General features: G+C 45.6%; 1 protein-coding gene across 1 annotated transcript in view; it reads right to left on the reverse strand.

The window, feature by feature from the left end:
* Window positions 1-25,232, reverse strand: part of LRGUK (leucine rich repeats and guanylate kinase domain containing) — a 477,106-nt gene that overhangs the window by 254,116 nt on the left and 197,758 nt on the right. Inside the window, exon 8 of the mRNA XM_069629624.1 lies at window positions 21,504-21,584. Within this exon, the coding sequence (XP_069485725.1) occupies window positions 21,504-21,584 (81 nt within the window). The remainder of the gene's footprint in view (window positions 1-21,503; window positions 21,585-25,232) is intronic.

Genomic DNA, 25,232 nt, shown 5'->3' on the forward strand with positions numbered 1-25,232 from the left:
GTTGATGGAACGAAGAGAGTAGAAAAATACGTTGGAAGGATTTAACAATGAGACCAGAATTAGATCAAGGTAGCAGATAGTAATAGATAGTTCAGCAAAGGACACTTACTCAGGGTGGACCACGAAGAGAGTAGCAATGCGTAGACGCGCTCGATCCTGCAGCAGAAACACTCTCTCTGTAGCTGGGGAGTGGCCCGATCAGTACACAGAAGCTAAGCCACTAGAACGGCAGCTGGAACTCCATCCACCATGTTGCAAGGGGTGCAGGGAGCCACGGATCGGGTTGTTTTACGCTTGGATGCTGCACACCTCCGGTTAACCGGTAACAGCAATGCATGTGTTGCAGAGACTCGTGCGTTTTCCCATTCCCATAGTATTCCCCATTCTAGGAGGCCACCCCCCAGGCTTGCCCGGATGACGCCGGTGAAAGGAACGAACAAGTCGCGGTGAGTGAGCGCTGGTAGCTGGTTCCCATGTGCGTTCTGCAGGTGAGTAGCTTTCCAGTCTACCAGATATTGGAGGTTTCCTCTGTGGTAACGTGAGTAACATATCTCCTCCACCTCGTATTCTGGACCTGTCATCGTAAGAACCGGAGGGGGCCTGGTGGTTGTTTTAGGATGGAATCTGTTGCACACATCCGGCTTGAGCTGGAAGATGTGAAAGACCGGATGCATGCGGCACCATGAGTCCGGAAGACGAAAGGATGAAGAACTAATTTGCTTTAGGACATGAAAAGGTGTGAAGTATTTCGATGATAATTTGGATGGCACCAGATGACGTGGGAGAAACCGGGAGGCTAGCCACATGATCTCCTATCTCAATCCTAGGTGCCAGGGTTCTAGGCTGATCGGCGAAATGTTTTTGCAATGTTTGCTTTTTCCATAGGATGATGCTAGCCGTCTTATGGTCTGGTAGGATTCTATCCACGAGTGCGTCGATGTCCGGGAACTGTGTAGCTGGAGGAGGTGGGTGGTATCCGTAGATACAAAAGAAGGGGCTGGATTTGATGGATTTGTGGTAGGAATTGTAGGTGTATGCTGTGGTAGGTAACAGGCCTTTCCAATTGTCTTGGGCCACTGAGATATAACAATGTAGATACCCTTAGAGGGTCTGGTTCAGTCTTTCAGTCTGGCCGTTAGACTGTGGGTGATATCCAGAATTTAGGGCATGTGAAATCCCAAGAAGGGAGCGCAGTTGCTTCCAGTAGCGTGCCGTGTATTGGGGACCTCGGTCAGATATAATAACCTCTGGTAGCCCGTGAAGAAAGAAGGTCCGTTCGATGAATACCTGAGCCATCCGGACAGTGGTAGGGATTCTTGACAATGGGATGAAGTGAGCAAGTTTAGTGAAGGAATCAATTGTAACCATCACCACAGTGCAGCCTTCTGAGGGTGGTAAGTCCACGATATAATTGGTGGATAGGATCTGCCAAGGTTTTGTAGGTATTGCCATTTCCAGAAACTTACCATATGGGGCAATTGAAGAGTCTTAGATTGAAGGCAAGTGGCGCAAGAGGCGACATATTCCTTTATGTCTTTGTCCATGGACAGCCACCAGAAGTGTCTATGTGCCAGTTCCCTTGTGCTAGCAACACCCCGATGTCCTGCGAAATGGGAATCATGGCACAACTAGAGGATCTCATCTTGAAGGGCCCGGGTCGGACTGTAGACATTCTGTTTATGGAAAAAACATCTGCCTTTCTTGACCAGCTTATGCTGCTAGAGGATCGAAGGTTGTCGCGTTTCCAGCCTAGCCGATAGCCTTGTGATCCTGGACAGAATATCTGAGACCGCCTGGATCACCACAGCTTTCGGGAACATAGGCTCGGACCTGAAACGGATATCAAAGACCCGGTCCTTTCTTGACAGTGCATCTGCCCTGAAGTTATTTTTCCCTGGGATGAACGAAAACGTGATCCTGTATGGGGAGAAAAAGTGAGCCCAGCGAGCCTGCCTACTGTTCTGTGTTTGGGCATATTGAAGGGCACGAAGGTTGTGACGGTCTGTTCTCACCTCCACAGGGAATTTGGATCACAGTAATAGGTAATGCCATTCCTCAAAATCCCTTTTAATGGCTAACAGTTCCTTTTCGAGAACCGTGTAGTTTAACTCTGCCAGAGATAGAGTCTTTGAGAGATACGCCACTGTGCTTTCCTGCTCATGCGCGTATGCTTGCAGCAGAACAGCTCCTAAAGCATGATGGGATGCGTCGGATTCGATAATGAACCTGCGGTTCTGATCGGGAGTCCTAAGGATAGGAGCGGTGGGGAACAGTCCCTTAAGCTTTTCAAAGGCTATCTGTGTGTCTGATGACCAAACAAATGCAACTCCTTTCCGCAATAAGGATATCATGGGTTGCGTAACTGGAGAAATGCGGTATGAATCGAAGGTAGAAGTTGGCAAATCCTATGAAGTGATGGATGTCTTTTGCCGAGGAAGGAGTAGGCCAATAAAAGACAGTCATGATCTTCTCCGGGTCCATGGCTATACGGTCGGCAGACAGCACGTATCCAAGATAAACCACCCTGGGTTTGTCAAACACGCATTTCTCCAACTTGCAGAAGAGGTGGTTTAGCTGCAACTGTCGGAGGACCTCTGTGAAATGTTGTATATGGTCCTTGGGCGAACAGGAGACTATTAAAATGTCATCAAGATACACAATGACATAGTGAAGTAAGATGTCTGCGAATATGTGATCCATGAAACGTTGGAATAAAGTGGTTGCATTTGCTAGACCAAAGGGCATTACCCTGTATTGGTAGTGCCCGAAAAGGGTGCTGAACGCCGTCTTCCACTCATCGCCTTGTCCAATCCTGATGAGGTGATAAGCAACGGAGATCCAGCTTGGTATATATCCTGGCACCATTAACGACCTCTAGGATGTCCGGAATCAATGGCATAGGGTATCGGTCGGGCCAGTGATCTTATTCAACCAGCGGAAGTCTATGCATGGACGGAGTTCCAAGTTGTTTTTCTTTGGAACGAAAAAGAGCAATGCGGCTACTGGGGAGGTTGATTCGGTTATCAGACCGTTCTTCAGATTAGTCTTGAGGTATTCTTGGAGTACATCTTTTTCCTTAGCTGACAGAATGTACATCCGTCTGAATGGCAATGGTTGGTCAGGGACTAATTCAATGGTGCAATCCTCCCGCCTATGCGGCGGCAACTCAGTGTACTCGGCAGTTGAGAATACCTTTTGGAACTGCTGATAAGGAGCGGGTAGTCCCGATACAAAATTGAGAGTGGTGACTGTTTCTGGGGCAGAAATGCTGACACACGAGGGAACCTGCCCGCTGTTCCCTAAGCAGTGTTTCAGAAAATGCTCGCAGCCCAAGAAAATAAAAGAGTCTGCTGTCCAATTGATAAAAGGATTATGGTCCCTTAACCAGGGGCAACAAAAGTATAACAGGGTAGTGTGCGGCGTTGATGATGTCCAAAACTATGGTCTCGTGATGGGTACCTGTACCTCATGCCCAGGGGACCTGTCTGGTCACGTATTGGTCCTGAAATCAAGGGGCTGCTATCGACACTCTCTACGGGTATCGAAATGTTTTTGGTATGACGAGGGAAGCAATGTGAGGAAGCCCATTGGTCATCGACAAAGTTCCCTGTTTCTCTACGGTCAATGAGTGTGGGGATGTTTTGTACATGTGATGATCCTATAGTGAAGGAAACCAACAGAACTACCATAGTAGTGTCCGAGCAACTGGGGTTCATAGAAGAGTGAGAGATTGTTGAGGAACCATGTTCATGTGTGGGCCCCTGAACCATGGTTCCTCCTACAGTGTGCGTGTTGGAGCCACAATACATACACAGCCCAAGCGTCCTGCGTCTGGTGCGCTTTTCTGGGGAAAGGGGTCTGCGTGCGTTCCCTAACTGCATGGGTTTGTCAACTGCTGTGGTCCAGCCACTGGCCGAATAGGCTTCAGGGTTAGACGTGGTCATATATTTCGTAATTCTAGCTCTCCGTCTTTCAACTGTCTCTCCTTCATTCTATAATCTAGCTGCATAACCAGAGCGATGAGTTCCGAGAGGTTAGAGGGACGGGGCACTCGAGATACCTCGTCCTTAAGGTCTTCTGATAGACTTCTTCTGAAGATGGTTACAAAAGCGTCATCTGACCATGCAGTCTCACTAGCCATCTGCTTGAAGCGGGTGATATATGAAGGAACTTCTGATTTTCCTCTCTCAAGTCTAGGAGATGTTCCTGTGATGCCACTGTGAGTTCTTGCCTTCCAAACAGTTTTTATGCTGTTACAGAAAGCTTGGTGTGAGTCTAGGATAGGATTATTGGTGGTCACTAGGGGAGTGGCCCATGCGAGAGCCGGGACAGACATCTGTGATATCATGTAACCGACTTGGTCTGTATCGGTATGAAAATAAGCTCCTTTAAATGCGAATTGCACTGTGTAGGAATCTATGAATCCCTTAACCTTGTGTGGGTTGCTGTCAAAACGGCCTCCGGGTAGAGTCCCAGGAGGCACCTCTGAACAATGAGGCGATCGGCCAACCTGTTGTCTCAGCGCAGCATTCTCCTGCTTGAGATGCTGCACCTCAGCTGTGAGGGACTGGACAGCTGAAAATAATTGCTGTACCGGCTGATCCATTTTACTGGCCAACAGCACAGACTATTCACCAGAAACCTCCATAAAACCAGGCGTTGCTATCTGTTATGCCAGGACTGGATAAACACAAAACTAAAGCAACTAGTCAACAGCCAAGAAGCAGACAACCACCAACCTGGATCCAGAAGGAGGTCAGCTATATGTATTGGGAGCCCACCTGGCCGCCACTCCGCGTTGCCGTAAACAACGGAAACGAGGAGTGGTCCCTTGCGGGGAAGAAAACCCTTGGTGTGCTGCTAGGGAGTGGAGATTTCAGCCAATCCATGGGACAGGCTGAAAACTCTTGTGTGGATGGAAGTTTCCCAGCAGTTCAAGTTCCGAACACTAGCTGAAAGAAAGGGTCCAGGTCCCCAGAAGCCACAGACAATTGGATTGGTAAATGTAGGTATGTCTCTTACCCTAATAGCTTGTGCCCATGTTCTCAAATGAAGAAAAGGCGGATGCCGCTTTGTGCTGGAACCGTGACCTTAAAGGGTGTTAAAGGGTGTTTCTGATAAGTAACAAGCAGATTTGTGAAAGAAGAAGGGAAGGACAGGAGGTCTAGAGGGAAGAGAGAAGGAACCGTGGTCTCCTTTTGCTTACCGTTAGAAGCGGCAAGCGTCTCCAGTTATGGCGTGGGCGTGTACCTCTGATCATTGTCCACTGGCGTATGAGAAAAGCAGCAAAACCAATATGGAATGGTCGAGCGTTATTAGGGCATAAGGTAGTCGGTTGAGGAACTTCGTATGCCCCCACCTAGAGAATATCCCTAAACCTACCTGAGACTGGCAGGCAGCCGCTGACAAAGGGTGGAGTGTTCAGTGTAGTCAATGATGGATATGGGCTAATGTTGATGGAACGAAGCGAGGAGAAAAATACGTAGAAAGGATTCAATAATGAGATCAGAATTAGATCAAGGTAGCAGATAGTAATAAATAGTTCAGCAAAGGACACATAACTCAGCGTGGACCACAAAGAGAGTAGCAACGCGTATGCACATTGGATCCTGCAGCAGAAAAGCTCTCTCTGTAGCTTGGGGCGTGGCCCGATCAGTACACAGAGGCCGAGCCACTAGAACGTCAGCTGGAACACCGTCCGCCATGTTGCAAGGGGTGCAGGGAGCCGCGGATCAGGTAGGATTACGCTTGTATGCTGCACACCTCCGGTTAACTGGTAACAGCAACGCATGTGTCGCACAGAGACTCGTGCGTTTCGTGACACACACAGTGTTTGTGGATCATGCACAGGGGTCATTAGCCAGGATAGCTGTGGGTATCCGGGGTCACCTGCATGGGCGAGGTACAGGCATTAGTCACGGTGTAAGGGGTGGGTTTACACATTATCAGGGCAATGGACAACTTGTACATGCAAATGGGCCTTCTTTTCAGGTCATGTGTCCATTCTATGTGCATGGTATGTCACTCATGTCATGCATGGTTTCTGCTTCACATGCACCTTGTTCCTTTGCAGCATACGTGAGGTGTATGTTGGTGACATGTGCGCTGACATGGTGGCAGTCATGTGGCAGTGTATTTCCACTGGGCATGTGGCATGCTGGGTTTCCCATGGGCCCTCTCTGAGCATCCTCGGCCGCCGGGTCACCATTGTGGGCTGGTCGCACATGCATGCTTGGTTGTGGTACTGGCAGGGTTGTTGTTGTGTGAGGCAATGTGGTGATTTGTCAGCATTGCTTTGGCAAGTGCATGTTGCATTGTGGCATCTGTAGTCATGGTGTTTAAGTTGCTACTGTATGTGTACATCAGCTTCTCCATGCAGGCAAGTATGACATGTGCATGCTTCCTGACCTATACTATGATGTTGGTGTGGGAGGTGGTCAAGTACGGATTTCTCATTCGCTTGTCATGCCATCTTTAATGTAGTTATTTGCATCCCTCCGCTCCCCTGCCCACATTTGGGCATGAGCTTCACAGTGCATGTGTGCTGGCTTTTCTACTCACCCACTGTACAGGTCCATTGTCCTCTGTGCCTCTCCATGTATCCTGGCAATGTGACGTTCCGTAGGGCCATGGCATCGTGGGTGGAACCAGTGTGGTAGCGGGTACAGCAGTGGGTGATGTACAGGTTGGGGTCGCAGGTCACCTGCACATTCAGGGAGTGGTAGTGTTTGTGGTTACGGTTCACTATTTCGTGGGCCTGGGGAGCCACCAGTGCAACATGGGTAAAGTCCAGGGCAGCAATCCTATTTGGCATTTGGGCAACGGCATAGAACTGTGCCTTCATGGCATTGACCTGGGCTGGGGTGGTAGGCAGTGAGATGTGGCGTTGCACTTGCTGCAGGAGGGATTCAAGCACCTGACCCAACACTGCGCAGAATGTGGGCTGCGCATCATGGCCACAGCGCTGGAAGGTGCCAGTTCCAAGGAATTGTAGGACAGACACTAACTTCACAAGTGGAGCCACAGCTATCGAGGTGTTGATCCTGCTCCCTATGTCGTCCTGTATTGTAGTGAGCAGCTTGCTTTTGGTCTCCCTGTTCAGGCAGTACAGGGTGACAAACTGGCTTTTGTTGAGGGCCTACTCTGGGGATCAGTGTAGGCCTTGCATGGGCTGTCCTCCTCCTCCTCCTCCTCCTCCTCCTCCTCCTCCTCCTCAATTTCCTCCTCCTCCTCCTCCTCCTACTCCCCCCAAAGCCTCCCTGTGCCCTGGCCTGGTTGTCCTGCCTCTACTTCCAGGCGCCGCCTGTCCCAGTTCACAGTGGCTAGTGGGAGCATGGTGTTGGAAACAGTGTTTGGGGTAGGGGTGTGCCTTATGTAGCCCTCTGGAGTGGATTGGGATCACATGTGGCTTAATTTCAGGCACCTGTGTGCATTTACCTCCATCTTGAAGCTGGAGGTAACTGTGCCATGTTCTCGGCGGTATTAGCAACAGTTTTATGCGCTAATACTGCCAGTCATGGACTGGTGATGCGGTTGTGTGTGTGCCTCGTGTGGCAGGCTGCAACAGTGCCGGCTGTAATTGCGCCGCCTGTAATAGCACTGGTTGATTTTACAGGCAGCGGTATTTGCGCTGGCTCATGTTCCGGTAGAGCGGTTGTGGCAGCGCTTATTCAGTTACCACCACTTTTAAGGGTTACCACCATACTTGTGATGAGGGCCAAAGTCTTTATTTCATCATCATTTTAAAGAAAGATTTTTTGCCAGCATGGGGATGTTTAGGCATAGAAACACCTCAGCGTGTTTTGCCCAACTGTTTTGTTAAAGACACTCAGAAACCATATTAATCAGAGTTTTGTAGACCATGTTTGGAAATCCAAAAATTGGAAGTCATTTTAGAATGGTCTTTAACATTCTTCCAAATTGTGAATAAATAAATCGTTTTTTTTTTTTTACTAGCCTCCAATCCTATGTTAAAGATACTGGTGATGTTTTGAATAGATTACAAAACATTCCCTGGGAGAGCAAATTAATTATGGTGAGCTTGGATGTCACATCACTGTATGGGGTTATTCAACATGAGCAAGGCATGAGAGCAGCTTAATTCGCCTTACGTAACAGTTCGGCAACTTTTAACCGACACAATAAAATGCTTCTTGAAATGATTAATTTCGTACTCTAAAAAACGTTTTGTTTTTTTGTATTTGAAAGGCTTATAAATGTTCTGCTGAAGATTGAGTAGGGATCCTAGGACCAACCCCACCCCTCCCATCACGTTCATGACAAGTTGCTAGGCCAGAAAAGCCTGCAACCACCTATTCTATTTTGGACGTATCCCAAAGGCACCGATGATCAACAAATACACAGAGAGGTACCCTCTTAGTCAACAATACACACCGAGTGCGCTACAAATCTATCAATTTCTGAGTGAAGAGCAGACGACCATGGTCAGAGACACCTATATGGACAGCCTGGACTAAGCACCAAGAAGCCATGTTGCCGACATCATTAGAGACACCACGACGCAGCAGTGTTCGACATGAAGTACACATGCAGTCCGCACTACACCACACAAACACACACTCGAATACATGAAGAACATGAATGCACACATCTATAGTTAGAGGACAGCTACATAGACATACTGTCATTTCTTTTATTATTTTGTCATTAGCCAAGTGCACGCATGCAGAAACCGGAAGGCACAAGATATCCTGAGTGAGCTTGCTGATGCCCAAAGCCAATAACCACATGGACATATACAGGAGTATATATGGAACCTGAACAAACCATAGGGAAAGTTGCATAACATGGACAGCGTAGAAACTGCATCATAAGGTTTAGGAATTTTACAGCAGGCCTCAAATCATCGAGCAGGAGACGAGCTGAGCTGATTCAGGCTGGACAGAGAGCAAGACGCGCGAGACAGGACCCACAGCCACGGTCAAGAGATACAAAGACATTCCAATTCCCATACGACATAGGGACCAGTTTCAGGAAAATTGAATAAATCCTCATAATTAGGAGCTGCAGAGCTCGATTTGGTCTTCTCTAAACACGGGTGGGAAGAAGAAGCTAGATTGCTACAAGTGTTGCTATCATGAGCATAATTTTCTCATAAGGCAAAGGTGGTGTACACAAGTTACAATACAGACAAAATCATTTGCATTAGCTTGAAGAGGTACACCATGAGCTGAAAACTCGATCGAGTCCCAGGCCTCGGGGGGGGGGGTTTGGGAGGGGATCAGCTCTAGCCAATTACAGTTTAGTATTCCAGGGGTGGGTAACAAAGAACAATGTTATAGATAGTTAACTGGGGATAGGACAGGCCAGCCACCTGACATGCAATAGCCAGTAGAAGAACATAGGTGACCATATAGGTTATTGGATTCCTGACGGCCAATCCCACACATCGATAGGTTTTGGAGAGCGGCCCAAGTAATGACAGAGTAGTGATGTAATTTTACAATAAAACTGGCCTGCGAGTCAGGGGAAGCCGAGACGTACTGGACTCCACCTATGTTTTGGTTGGTTTTCATGTAATAAATGACAGTTTGAACTTGCCGTTGACTGGGTCATCCGTGTCCACTGGGGGAGGAAGTTTGGCTCTCCAAGTACACAGACTTCCAGCATCGCTCTGGCATACCTGGGAGTTTGTCCCCAACACTGCATTTGCCTCATGTTCACAAAAGTTTGCAAAAATATTTTAGACCTGGATATGAATGTTTGTGCAAAGAGTGGTGGGATTTTGTCAAGAGGGGGCAACATTACAGGGGCGGTCTCAACATTTTTAGATGGCTTCCAACTTTGTTGCCGTTTGACGAATGTGGATAAAGGTTTTCAGAAAGATTATACACCCAACCTTGAATGTTTGTACAAAGTCATAATGGACTTTGCCAAGTGGGGGCTAAGTTATATGACTACTATATGCATATACATTTTGACACTTTTCAAAAAATAAAACATGGGCAGATTTGCAGCAAAGTCATGTAAGGAGCATTGGCAAGGACCTGAAAGCGTGGTTTTGCAAATTAGTCCATTTTATTTTATAGACTAAGGTCATGACCCGGACAATCTGGCTACTGGTCGTGACCACTAGGGACCAGCAATGGGGTTAAAGTGGGCATGGCCAACAGGCCACTATGTGGTAACGTTTTTCGAAATTGGGATAGGTTTGAATGGGAAAAAAAAATCTTCTTGTGGGTACAGGTTGAAGTGCTACATGGGATTGCAGCAAATATGCACAAGGAGGGTCAGCAAGAACTTGAAAGCATAGTTTTGCAAATATGTCCTGTGTTTTATTTTTTTAAAGTGTGAAAATTTAAGTACACAGCACAGTGATATAACATGGTGTCTGGGCAATGGGCCTGGCCGTCAGCAAGGAGAAATGTGTACTATAATTTGCTTATTGGGGCATGCAGCATAGTCGAAGTGGTAGTTTTGAATAGGAAAAAATATTCTGCTTGCGGTTACAGCCTGAAGCGGTGGACTATATTACAACAAAATTGCACGATGAGCATAAGGCAAGTACCCGAAAGCATGTTTTTGGAAATGTCTTGTGTTTTACTTTTCCAAAGTGTAAGAATGTAAGTAGAACAACTAGTGACAAACATTTGGTGTCTGGGTAGTGGGTCTGGCCCTATGCAAGACTGTTTTCCGATTTGCTTATTGGGTAATGCGGCATGGCCGGAGCCCATGCCCCATGGATTCGGAGTCGGGCCATTGGTTAGTTTATTAGGGTATAGTGGACACTGAGCTAGGATGCAGGGTAGGTGCAGTGAATAATAGGGGTGGTTTGGTTGGGCTGCGGTCATGGTGGAGCCTTATGCCATAGGCAATTGAACGATGATTTGCATCCCCAGCATGCGCTGTTGATAACGACAGACATAAGTAGGTGTTGCAAAAATATATTTCTTAAAGGGGACTTATAGTTCTTTCATATATATGAAAAGAGGAATTATGAATAACGTATATACAGTGATGTAACACCATAAAACATCTTCACTTATAAAAAACCTATTAAATTGACAGAAAAACCTTTGTTTGTTAAAAGGGATGTTACAGTTAAGATGCATCCCCACCCTTGGGACTCCTCTGCTCCAGTAGTTAGCCAGTGGCGTCTGTGAGAAGCCCGAAGTTGTCTCACAAGTTAGTCCCCGGATACCTGCAATCCAGGTGGCCAGGACACAGCCATCGCTATTGGAACCAGTTCCTGGGTGTGGACCAGTGCGGGAGGTTCACCTAGATGAGGGGTCTTCGGGAGTAGAAATGGGACACCAAAGGGTGAGACATGGTATCCCCTTCCGTGTAACGCCTTTTCCCCTGCCTACCAAGTAGAATACCTAGAAACTCACCCCTCCTCCTCCTTTCCCGACGCAAACACTTTTTCACGGACAGGTCACTGTGAGAGAAGACTGACTAACACCCAAGCCATATACCTGACATGTCCCAACACAAGGGTCAGGTAGAGTAAGGCAATTACTGATAATTACACACACCTGACTTCCATTTGATTTCCGACATGGATAGAAGGTGGAGCATGAAAGCACACTCTGAGCAAAGCCAAACAAATGAGGAAGCCGTTTAATACGAGGAGAAAGATGGCAAGAGCAGAAAGGGTTGCAAGGAGGGAATTGCCCTTGTTCTTTTCAGAGGAAGAAAACCACTACTTACAGGAGCCCTCGAGAATAAGAAAACTAAGACTGAGAATTAAAGGTGAAGAAAGGTGCATTGTGTGTCGAAGGTACCCGGGGCTCTCCCGCATCGATAGCCGAGGCAGGAAGAGCAATTGCAGCCGTTGTATTGTCCTTGGCTCCTACAAAAAAGCAGCGCCAGTAAAGTCAGCACAGCCGGTGAGTCGGGGAGACTGATAGCAAATTGGTCTTTGTTATAACCAAGGTTGCGAACAGGAACGTTGTATGAAGAAATCTGCAAAGAATATGGTTTGAGGCGTATGTGATGAACAACGCAAATATAATTAAATATCCAAACATGGAACTTTTGAAACCAAAATAGATGCCATATACAGAGAGGTCCGGCACCCCATCAGTGCTCATTCGAAGGTCTCTGTTAGGTATCCAACTGAGAGTGTAAAATTGTGAACTGTGATTACAAAAGGCAAGTGTGAACCCGATGGAGGGATGCTGAGAGAAAGCTGCGTAAAGGAAACCCCTGCTTTCTGACGAGAGTGTAAAATTGTTTAACTGTGAAATCGAAGTGGCCCTGCAACGGGTCAAGAAAAACCATGTGCACAATCGAAAGTCTTCAATAACTAATACGTACTGCAATTGGTCTGAGTTTGGCTGAGGGAGACTAATTGTGTAAAAGGGATCTGAGCCCGGCTAAGGGGGGCCCGGGGTGAACCGTGAGTAACCCAAGAAAAGATATTCTATAAGCATTGGAAAAGAGGATCTAAGCTCAAAAGAAGGGGATCCAAACTAAAGATTGTGGCATAAAAAGGATCTGAGCCCGGCTGAGGGGGATCCAGGGTAAAGAGGGACTCACCTGATTTGAGTATTTGCAAAGGAAACTTTTGATTTGTTTTGGTACATCAGGCCCTCTGAATCAAGATACTTTGATAATGTAAGAAACTTGGGCACAGAAGGCCCTCATGTTGGTAATGGAACTGTGTCCTTATGCCGAAGAAGCCAGAGAGTGTGCTATGCTCGAGTGAACCACCTTGCACGTGCAGAAAACTTGGGGAAGGAAGGCCAACAGCCTGAACATCCCGATTTATCATTTTTTGAACAGTTCTCTCTTTTTCATGAATATTTCCCCACACTATTTGTAAATTAGCCGTAAGGATTGGCAATAGGTTTTTTTAACATAGGCTTTTAGTTTGACGAGACTCCACTAGGACTGCATTATTATTATTTGATGGTTGTAGCTTGCTCCCATCTTAGATTTAGGTTTAGATAGGCATTTATCACACCCTTGATAGAGCAATAAACAATCTTGAACTGTGGTCACTTGTTTCTGTCTTACTTTGATAACATGCCTTCCTTACATGTCCCACCTTGGCCTTTCCCTCCTTGCCCATCCGTACTGCCCCTTCTATTTATGCACTTCTATCACTGCACAATGCATGTGTGCATTTATAGGAGCACTGTGTACAATTTCTTTGTAGAAGCGAAATGCAGATGCAAAAGATTTGTAGACGATAGCTAAGTGGCAGTTGGTGTGTGGAAGCTTAATATGGTCATAGGTTTATAGGTACGGTTTCCTGAAGTTATTGGTGGGTGGTTGTGTGACTGTTTGAAAGAAGGCACTGAGGGGGCATTAAAAATATAAAATTAAAAAAGCTAGAAGGGCTGCCCTGTACAATTGTGTGCATGTGCCATCTGGGTCTTTTAATGATCTATGGCCTGGAAAGGGGACTGTGGAGACCGTGGATAGTTATAAAGGTACACCGATTATGTTCCTTATTGTATGCTAGAGAAAAATATTTGGAACAGATTTGTCATTTTATTTTTTTCTCTAGCATACAATTGTCAATTTTTCCCCATGAGCAGAACACGAAATGCTAATGGAAATGTTGGAGAATATTATTGAGTCTATCTACTTTACTGAGAAATGTAATGCAGATGGAGTCCATATGATAATTTTTTGTATTTCTATTTAACTGTGAAAGGTGGTTCCTAAAGGAACCCTTTTTTTGGTGTTTATGTTTTGTTTTTTTTTGCAGGAGAGGTCACAAAGTAAGGTGGGGAGGGAAATGAGGGAAGACACACCAATCACAAATATGCAGGGGCAGGTGAACAGGGGAAGATGTTGTGCGTGTGTTACATCTAAGGTAGGGGGCAGTGTTTCTCATGCTTCTTGATTACAGCTTCAAAAGCACTTTGAAATTGCTCCCCCCTGCAGAGTGGTGTGTCGCAATAAATACAGTGTACTATTGACTTCGAAAGATAAGGATCAACAGCCTTTGTTACTGCTTGCAAGGTAGCTGGTGGCATTTTCTGTCCCACAGAAGTAGGCTGTGTGGTTACAGTATTGGTTGAAGACGGAGGTGGAGGAAGACCGCCTACTACTTGCTAAGAAAGGAGCAGCCTTTCTAAGAGCACTGCAGTGGTTGGATTTGGTGTAGAGATGCTTGGAGGTGGTCCCGTAGGAGTACTGTCCAGGTAGTCCACGACTGAGTTGCACTCAATGCATTTCACTTTGGTAGCTTTCGCCTTTGGTACATTCCCAACAGTGGTAAAGAACTGCCACACCCATGATTCTCTCTGGGTACTAGTGGTAGGCACTTCCTCTAACTCATCTTCTTGGTCCTCTTCATTGTCTTTTGAAGTACAGTGTTTTTTTTGTTGTGTAGGTCCTCCAGCTGGTGGTGGCTCTTGGGGAGGAGGGATGGCAATAGCGGATGCCATTTTCTAGATACATAGCACTTTTGCTAATATTCTTCCAAGCATGTGCTGGATTGTCAATGGATAATGAGTAAGAATAGTTGTAGGAGCTGTGCAAGGGTACATTTTGAGCTTTAAAGTTCCTAGATCAGATGAAAATGCAGTTCCGAACTGTTCGCGAATCACGGACCCGTTCGCGAAGTGCGTTTGCGGACATGTCACCATATCGCGCGTCAGCACATGGTCACGTGACACTGTCTGAAAAGTCTGTGATGATATCAGACGTTCGTGAACACCGACGAACACAAACAGTGGAAAAAGATGCAAAAAGTGTATAGAAGTGTTAAAAATTATGCTAGAAGGTGGCAGAGTTTTAAGGTGAAACTTTGTAAATTCTACACCAATGCTGTTATATTAGGGTAAGTATGATATAAGTAAGTTGTAGGAAATTAGCGTGCACTGGTAAAAACCCATGAAATTCAGTGAAAAACGTTGTTAAAAGGGACGTTATGGTTACAAGTAAAACAGAAACTCCCCAGAAATGTGCTAGTTATGGTAAGCTAAACAACCATAACTGGCGCCACCACTGTGCACTGCTAAGACTAACACCCAGGACATGAAAGATGGTATCACAAATTAATTTTCTATTTGAGGCGTGCTTATTGCCCCATACGTGCACTATGAGCTCAGATTAAACTCCAAGGAAAGTACTTTAAGAACACATAAAAAGGTTAATGTGTAGATATATAGCACCTTTTACATTTTGGAAATTCTCATTGGTAGTAAAAACAAAAAACTAGCCTAATCATGTCAGCAATCAAAAACAAGAGGCACAGATACGTGATGTCATCAACGACATTTGTGATGTCATTGTTCATGTCCTGGGTATAAGTCTTAGTTGTGCGACGTGGTGGAGCAAGTTATGGTTGCTTAGCTTATCATAACTGGCAAGTTTCTATTATTTTTTTAGTTTTACTTGTAACCATAATGTCACTTTAACAAAGTTTTTTCAGTGAAAATAAAATATACATCTCGCGGCCCGCGGTAGCGACTGGCGACTGTGCAGCTATGGTTAAGTTGCTAAACTCATAGGAAGACCACTTTTTTGGCATCTTATAACTTCGCTCCAGCTGGACGAATCCTCACCAAACTTTGCAAAAAAGTTATATGGGGCGCTCTGAATTTGTTTGCCAAATTTGATGAAGTTTCGTGCAGGGGGAAGTTATATGCGGATCCCAAAAAATGTTTTTTCCCATAGACTGAATGGGGAATAACTTTGCGCATGGCTACAGCCCGAACGGCAGGATGGATCTTCACCAAATTTGTGGCAGGAGCGAGGGCTTGGGTAAGAAAGCATACTTTTGTGTCTTTGGTGGGAATCTGACCAGTACTAAAAAATTAGTGATATCTGGGTCTGCTCTGCGGACTCATTACCCTGTGCGGACCGAAGTGTCATTGGCTTGCGGTATGGCATGCTGTCGGAGAACTTTGGACGCGGCCGGTGGTTGGCTGGAGGGAAGCGTGCTGTGCATCAACAATTTTTTGAGAATCAACGTCATAGTGTCCCGGAGGACAGTGCGCTGGCGGAAGGGTCTGCAAAATATACCGTACGCCATGTGTTGGCCGCAAGAAGGGAGAGGAATGGTGGGGGAGTGAGACGTGGTTAATGTGACATAGGTAAATAGGTGGAAGAAGACGGAGGAGTGGCTGCAGCATTGGTGTGTATTGCTCGAATTTGCAGGTACCTAGACCGTCGACAACTTTGTGTGGTGATTTGAGGCAGCTGTCGTAATGGCACAATAGCTTCTTCTGCTGCAACCAGTTTGCGGCGACCTCTTTCCGTGGTGAGTGGTGGCAGGTGAATTTCAGAAGGGGAGTGATTTGCACATGGCTTAGGGTGGGTGGGAGCACGGGTGCCTGTGCTATGCGGATGGAATTCGGTAGTTGGGGACATGGTGGCGCGCATGAAGTTGCAGTAGGATTAGACTATTGGGTGCATGGCCAAAGGCCGTAGGCTGTAGCCCATGCTCTGAAGAGCCTAGGGCTTCAGCTCACCCACCACAGCTATGCATGTGTGACTCTGTATCCGGTAGAGGGGGGTGCGTGCATAGTGTGGTGTGTGCAGATTGGTTGGAGTAGGGCCAATGTTGACAACAGTATGTGTGTAGGTTGGCAGTGACAATACTTTGTGAATAGAAGTGGGTACATCGGTACTATGTGAATGAAAGTGCACAGGGGTGCAGGAGACCGTGTTTTGTTTCTACATTGGCACCCGGTTTGCGGTGACCTCTTTCTGTGGTGAGTGGTGGCAGGTGAATTCCAGAAGGGGAGTGAACTGCACATGGCATAGGGTGGGTGGGAGCATGGCTGCCTGTGCTATGCTGATGGATAGCGGTGGTTGGGGACATGGTGGCATGCATAGGTGCATGCAGTTGGGGTGGGTTTGTTCAAGGATTACACCAAGGCTGTACGCCAGAGGCTATGCTCTCAAGAGCCTAGGGCTTCAGCTCAACCACCGTAGCAATGCATGTGTGACTCTGTATCCGGTAGAGGGGGGGCGCTTGCATTGTGTGCTGTGTGCAGATTGATTGGATTAGGTCAGGTGACTGTTAGAACATGGTAAAGTTTTTGATGTATGGTTGGAGATGCTGCAGTGAAAAGTAACGCAGTGTAGCCACTGGGTGCAGTGTTTGCATATTGTCAGTATGGTAGAGGGTGTGGGTGAAGGGCAGCTTATATGTGCTTGGATAGTGTGCTGTGTGCAGATTGCTTGTAGTATGGGCAATGTTGTGAGCATTTTGTGGTTAGGTTGGCAGTGACAATACTTTGAGTGGAAGTGGGTATGACAATAGTATGTGAATGAAAGGGCGTAAGGGTGCCAGAGGCAGTGTAATGTGTGTACATTATGGTAACTGTTGCATTTAACACTGTGCATATGCATTGCAGTGTGGAGGTTGAGTAGAAGTGCTGGTGCCAGTGGTGGATATGTGCATTGTGGTACTTGGTGAAATGCTGGCATGAATGGTTGTATTACGTAGTGGTACTTGGTGAAATGCTGGCATGAATGGTTGCATTACGGTGCGGGGAATGTGTGCAAGGAGCACAGCCACTGTAGCAATGCCGGTTTGACAGTGCATTGGGCACAGGGTGGTGATGTTTGGGAAATGGGTGTGGAGCACATTGTAGATGTGCTACAGCAGCACAAGTGAGTTACAAAGGATGTATTGCGCGTTACATGGTTGTGGTGATAGTTGCAACATGATACAGTATTTGGTGTAAGGCAGGAGATGGTGCAGTGAGAAGTTGTGTACTGTGGCCACAGGATGCAGTGTTTATGTAATGTGAGTATGGAAGAGGGTATGGTTGAAGTGCAGTTTATATGTGCTTGGTTTCTGTGCTGTGTGCAGATTTATTTGTTGTTGGTGTATTGAAGGATTAGACTATTGGGTGCATGGCTGCAGGCCGGAGCACATGCACTCAAGAGCCTAGGGCTTCAGCTCACCCACCGCAGTAATGCATATCTGACTTTGCATCTGGTAGAGGGGGGTGCTTGCATAGTGTATTGTGTGCAAATTGGTTGGAGTAGGGCCAATGTTGCAAACAGTATGTGGGTAGGGTGCCAATGAGACAATACTTTGTGAACGGAAGTGAGTACGGCCGTAGTATGTGAATGAAAAGTGCACAGGGGCGCAGAAGACTGTGCTTTATTTTTACATTATGGTAATTGCTGCAACTTTTTCCTGCATAGCTCCATGGCAGTGCGCAGGTTAGGTAGAAGTGCTGGTGGCAGTGCTGTGTATGTGGATTGTCGTAGTTGGTGACATGGTGACACGTATTGTGGTATTACATTGCGGTGGGTGTGTGTAAGGCCTAGACTATTGGGTGTATGGCCGAAGACCGTAGGCCATGCACTCAAGAGCCTAGGCCTTCAGCTTACCCACTGCAGCAATGCATTTATGACTCTGCATTCGTAGGCCATGCACTCAAGAGCCTAGGTCTTCAGCACAACCACGGCAGTAATGCATTGTTGACTCTGCATCCGTTAGAGGGTGGTGACTTGTACAGAATGGGTGTGGAGCATATTTCAGACGCAATTGAGCAGCAGAAGACAGCTGCCATTCGTGTATGTTTGGTTTGCAAGTTAGGTGACCGTTAGAACGTGGTAAAGTTTTTGATGTGTGGTTGGAGATGCTGCAGTGAAAAGTCACGCAGTGTGGCCACTGAGTGCAGTGTTTGCATATTGTTTGTATGGTAGAGGGTATGGTTGAATGGCAGATTATATGTGCTTGGATAGTGTGCTGTGTGCAGATTGCAGTATGGGCAATGTTATGAGGATTTTTTGGTTAGGTTGGCAGTGACACAACTTTTGGAGTGGAAGTGGGTAAGACAATAGTATGTGAATGAAAGGGCGCAGGGGTGCCGGAGACAGTGTAATGTGTGTACATTACAGTAACTGTTGCATTTAACGTTGTGCATATGCATTGAGGTATGGAGGTTGAGTAGGAGTGCTGGTGCCAGTGGTTGCATTACGGTGCAGCAAATGTGTGCAAGGAGTATACCCACTGCAGCAATGCGGGTTTGACAGTGCATTAGGCACAGCGGGGTGATGTTTGGTGAGTGGGTGTGGAGCACATGGTACACATGCTAGAGCAGCACAAGCGAGTTGCAAAGCGTGTATTGTGGGTTCCACGGTTGTGGTGATAGTTGGAACATGCTACAGTATTTGGTGTACGGCAGGAGATGTTGCAGGGAGAAGATGTGTAGTGTAGACACAGGGTGCAGTGTTTATGTAATGTGAGTATGGAAGAGGGTACAGGTGAAGTGCAGCTTCTATGTGCTTGGTTACAGTGCTGTGTGCAGATTTATTGAAGTAGGCCGAATGTTGTGAAGCTGTTGTGCATAGGTTGCCAGTGACACACTCATTTGTGAATGGCAGTGGGTAGGGTTGGTGCAGGTTGTGGTATGTTTGTGGATTCTGCCAATTGTGAGACCTTTTGCTGAATGGGTGTTTTATGGTGTGGTGGAGTTGGGTAGAAGTGGCGCTATCTATATTACTTTTGTGCATAATGTTAGGTGCCCAGATGGTCGCATGCATGGATACATAGTGTTATGGCGGATGTAGAAAGGGCTGCACTGTTGTGTGCATGGCGAAAGGTGTGCTGGGTGCGCCTCAGGATCTTTGTGGATGCTCCAATCGTGCATTTTTTAGCAGAAGATTCTGGTAGAGGGGCTTTGGAATGAAACAGAACTTGTACTAAGAGTGTGTAACGGTACATATGGAGTGGTGTACAGAAATGATAGTGTGCAATGCAGAGGTTTTGTATGTGCTTGCTGCATGCATGTTTGAAAATGTGACAACACCCAAATGGGGAGGGTTGCAAAAATGCCTGTGCAAAGGGAAGAAGTATTGTGTGTGTGTGTTACTGGGCCGTGGCCCTCACTGCAGATGGGAATGCACACGTGACACATTCTGCCATTATGACCATGGAGCACATGGGAATTGAATTGTGGCCAATAGGCAAGTAGGTTTTTAGGGTGTGGTTGACAGGAAGGCGCGGTAACAATTCGTCCAAATACTGTGTCGTGAGGTTGGTCGAGATTGAGACACGCACAGTGCTTATTGTCGGTGATACCTTTGTGCTTGTATGTCGGCTTGGAAGGAGTGGATGCTTTCTGGGGCTGTCGGGGTGAATGCAGTTTCGGCAGGATGGTTCGCCTTTGCAGATATGTGGCCTCCATCACAACGTTGACTTTGTTGTTGTGCACTATAGAAGTGTACATGTGGGTTACAGGTCGTGTGGACGTTTAATAAGTCACCTCAAGAGGTTGCTGAACGCAGTGATGCAGCTTTTTGCTACTGCCAGGGTCGTTTTCTCATGCATAACAGCAAGAGGGGTATGGGCCGATGACAGTGTAATTTGTCCTCAGCCAGAGGTCGGCAGGTGTGTTATAAACAGAAGCATGTGTGAATTTATGCAGACTGCTGGCATGTTCGACCCCACTATGAGATCATGAGGTTGCAACATATGCAGTGGTTCCATAGAAATGGCATTTATTTGAGCAGCGCTGGCAATGCCGTTTTCTTTTACACTGTGCAAGAAGCATTGACTAGAACGTGGAAAAATGTGAGGAGAGCCAAACAAACGCATATAAAGAGAAAACAGAAAAGAAAAAGTTGCACGCACGCACTAAAAAAAAAAGAAAATAATCAAAAACATTTATACATCTACAATGTTAGCCCCAATCCCCTACCCAGCTTGATATTGCTTACCCCGCAACCACCCCCTCATTATCACGAAAAGTTTGTGGATTGTGTGGTAGTTTCAAGATTACACGTGCCACATCCTGGCTGTATGCAGATGGTGAAATCAGGCATACTTTTACTAAACTGAAGAGCCTATTGTAAGAATGTGAGCTGACGTTGAAAACACACATTTACGTATGAAAACCGCAAAACAAGTGTTTCTAGGGAAGCATCTTTAAAAAAAAAAACACAAAGGCTCTTAAGAGCCACCACACCTAATGACGTCCGCTCCCCTGGTTGAAAGTTATTCCCCCACTCCCGCGTGCACACAGCACGAGAGGTCAGCGAATATTGCGATTGTTGCAGGGTGGCACGCGTTACATATGCCCCTTTTGCTGAAGATGGCCATAGAAATTGGACCTTTTTTCTCGGTTTTACCTGTACCCATAACGCCCCTGTAACAATGTTTTTCCAATTAATTTCATAGGTTTTTGCTAGTGCAACTTAACCAGAACGTCGCTTCAACAATGTTTTTGTGAGTGAATATATATATATACAAAGACATACATACACATACATATCTCTCTCGTTTTCTGCACCTTTCGCTCTATCCACAACAAATGTTTATCACGATTTGTACACAAACCTAGCAGGAATCTCATTTGCCCCAAACGTGGGGCTTCAGATTGAATACCTTAATTATTGCATATGGTCTCTCTGTTACAGGTACGCTGGTATGCCCCAAAAGTTACATTGCTACCTTTAGTCGGCAGCAGGCTTTGTAAACCATCACCTTACGTAATGTTTTTTTTTTAATTCGGTTATCATGTAAAATGGGAAAGTGAAGAACCAGCCTACAACCTTAGAGGCACAGCATATGTCCATGTTAGTCTCTGCATAGCAGGTCTGTTGCCCACCTGTATTGGGTTCTTCAGAAGAGTGAGCTGTCGAAGGAGAGGCAAATCTTCAATGTAGCTGATCTCGGCAAGCTCTGCAATCTGTTTCGGGAAACAGAAATTGAAGAGATCATTGCAGCATGACTGAAAAGAAACAGGTCTTGTTTGGTATCCCGCATGCTGTGTGACTATTTGTATACACGGACATGATGAGACGGATTCCCATTCCTGGAACTGGGAATTGTATTACCCCTCAAGTTAACGTGACATACTCTTAGTAACTGGGCTTTTTGAAAGATAGATCTCAGCCAGAACTAAAAAAAACCTTTTACTTAGTTTGGAAAAATAATTGAAAACCGAAAGGTGACAACAATCTTAACAACCACTATCAATGGCTGGGTGAAAGGGTTCCCGAGTTTATAAAAAGGGAACAAGACCTCGTGTTTGGATATGAAAAGAAACACTTTACAAAAAAAGAGCAAGTCGGTGTTATATATAGTCTTGTACATTGTCACTGGCCTGAAGTGATTGCCAATAGAATGTGATGTATGATGCAGCCAGGAGAATGTTGAGTGCATCAGTGTATGAATGTTCTGAGTGAGTCAGTTGGGGGCCTGAGCTGGAGTGAGTGGATGGCCGGTGGGTCTTCTCCTTCATGTGTACTGTACTACCTATCCCTGTCCTTGTCCTGTCATCCAGACTACTGTAAATGCTTGAGAGTAACTGGAACTGTACATATTGTACTAATAAAGCATACCTGGAACAACATCAGTCTCCACAGCTGGTCTGTGTGTCCCTTGTGACTAATAAGGGACTTTATTACATTGGCGACGAGAGTTAAAGAACCCAGGAATATGGACAAATACAACTTAAAAGGACAGAGTGCAACTGAGGAGCTGCAGCTACAAAAATGTACAGTAAGGAGAGCTGTGGGGGGGGAAGCAGCCTAAGAGTGACCCACCGTTCCCCCAAAGACTCAAAAATAAACATCCTGCCAGCTCCAGGGTTGAAAATGTAGATGTGCCACTGGACTCTGGGAGGGAGGTCCCCAGCAACCAATAATTTCCCCAGAGTTCCCTCATGTAAATGCGCACAAAAAAAAAATAAAAAAAAATAAAAGAGGAACAAGCCCCAGAGATCTTATGGAGACAAAAAGGGCCCTGCTAGTTGGGAATTGACTTTTAAAGCCCCGTTCAAATTAACAAGTAAAAAGATAACTCTCAGCGTAGGGGTTGGGGGCAGTGTGTGTCAATGAAATGCAATAACTTCATGGGAGCATTTTACAGTTTCATTGACCACCCTGTACATTCTGCAAACCACCGGGTGGCGCCAGAGCTCCATGCACTCAGAATATTAACTGTGAAAATGAATACATAAAGGCAGTGTGCAACCCGTAATCAAAGACATTTTTGTTGTGCCAAGTTTTGTGTGTGTATTAAGCATGTCTCCCATGTGGAATGAACATGGATAAAGTTTGGAGTTTGATTTTATCAAAGATCCTGCCTGAATTTCAAAAAATGCTCCGTGTAATAAAGTTATATCAGAGGCCCAGCGAGGTCTGTTCTCCTCCAGCCCTTTGAGTGAATGATGACGTGTGTAAACATTCAGTGGGTGATGGTGATCCATGGAATGTGGAGCAGACAATGGAAGCCTGTGATGCGTGGCAATTTCGTTCCTTCAACTTAATATGGGTTAATGGAGAAAAAAGGTGCTGAGTTGGCCATCGTGACGTGCAAACATGTCCGGGAAATGAATAATTTCAATGATTGCCTTAAACAAACTGGTGGTATTGGGTGCAGGAAGGAACACTTGCAAGACAAAATGTGATTTTATCAACAGAACTGAAATTACAACGTGGGGGAGATAAGTAAAAGAAGCTACAAGAAAATATATTTTCTGTTGGCTCCAAAATAGTGGAGTTAATGGTTTTTGGCAAATATGCAAACACTCGCTGCCGTGTGCGTACCTTAAGAAAGCTTTAGTTTGGGGCGCTGAAAGGAACATTTTGCACGACATTTTCTTTATCATTATATACATCAATGGAACTAAAGGCACAACGTGAGCAAGCAGCATACTTGTGAAATAAGCTACGAGAACCCCTTCCCTTGGCATCATTATTTTGGATTGAATTATGTTTGGCAATAATGCAAACGTGACAATTTACATTTTTTTCTTTATTTTGATTTTTTTTTTCTTAATGAATGTGGAAAAGCCACCATGGACTTTTGCAACACTTATCAATATAAATGAAAAAACGAATTTTATTTTTTTTTAAGCACAAAGTAATAATATTTTTTTTTTTATTTTCTCAAATTTGCACCATCATCAAGAATTGTTTATATACTGAATAATGTATGTTATGGTTATGGTGTTAAGGGTCTGATATACCCTTTGGAGAGTTGTTGAACAAAACATTAGTTACATTGGATACCCTGCAATTGACTTTGGGCCATTGTCTTGCTCAGTTTGTGTGATGTTGTGGCCCACTGTTATGTGTTCCATCCCGGCCATGACACACGTGTTGTAGTTCATGGTTGCGGTGCAGGGTAGTGCTGTTAATGTGTACTAATTAATGGGTATTCCTGTTAATGTGTACTAATGAAATAGTCTTGGAGATATTTGAAGCCTGGTGAGAATTTTAAATTTCCACCAGAGCCACAAAGAAAAATGTGGCGGTATGTATACTCTTTTTTGAGGTATATGTTATATGCGTACGCTCTAATGGAGATGCTTAAGTGGCCAACCGACTGCATAAGGGTTGCGTCATGAAAGAGTTTGGCCAACTGACTGAACAAGGGTTGTGCCTAAAAAAAAGATTTTTTTTTTTATTGCCGGCAAATGTACATTCTGTATATATACAGTGCGCACTTTTGCATTAGTTACTGTTAAGCATTCACCATTGTTCCTTTAGTAATAGTTTTAAGCTTAAGACCTCCGGTGCTGCCAGGAGCACCTCATCTGTTACATGTAGTTCATCTGTGTGAGATTCTGGTTGTGTTTAGATTTATGAGTGGGCGAGTGATGTGTATTTGGCTGACCTTCCTCCACCCGAATGAAAGGATGATGTTTGTGTGTATGAACCTGATATGAAAGGGAGATGTCACGCGTGGGTACATCCGGTATGAAAGGGAGATGGTATGTTGTGGTTGAATCTGGTAAGAAAGGGAGATGTTATATATAGTCTTGTACATTGTCACTGGCCTGGAGTGATTGCCAATAGAATGTGATGTATGATGCAGCCAGGAGAATGTTGAGTGCATCAGTGTATGAATGTTCTGAGTGAGTCAGTTGGGGGCCTGAGCTGGAGTGAGTGGATGGCCGATGGGTCTTCTCCTTCATGTGTACTGTACTACCTATCCCTGTCCTTGTCCTGTCATCCAGACTACTGTAAATACCTGAGAGTAACTGGAACTGTACATATTGTACTAATAAAGCATACCTGGAACAACATCAGTCTCCACAGCTGGTCTGTGTGTCCCTTGTGACTAATAAGAGACTTTATTACAGTCGGTCACATGGTTTTGCAGAAAACAGGAGGGAGAGTCACAGCAAGGATAAAACAATGTTAAATGGGGAGGCAAAGCGTTGTGAGTGTCGGGACATTATAATGCGAGAAAGATGGTGCATGACTAGAAGATTGAAAAGGGGGAACACGACCTAGAGCAGAAAATACAGGAATGGGTGATATGGGGGTATGGGGCTACAAAGAGCAAAGCACTTCAAATAATGTTATCTGCACCAAGGACAACA

This window comes from Ambystoma mexicanum, chromosome 12 (genome assembly GCF_040938575.1).
Source record: "Ambystoma mexicanum isolate Mex_15411 chromosome 12, UKY_AmexF1_1, whole genome shotgun sequence".
Lineage (NCBI taxonomy): Eukaryota > Metazoa > Chordata > Amphibia > Caudata > Ambystomatidae > Ambystoma > Ambystoma mexicanum.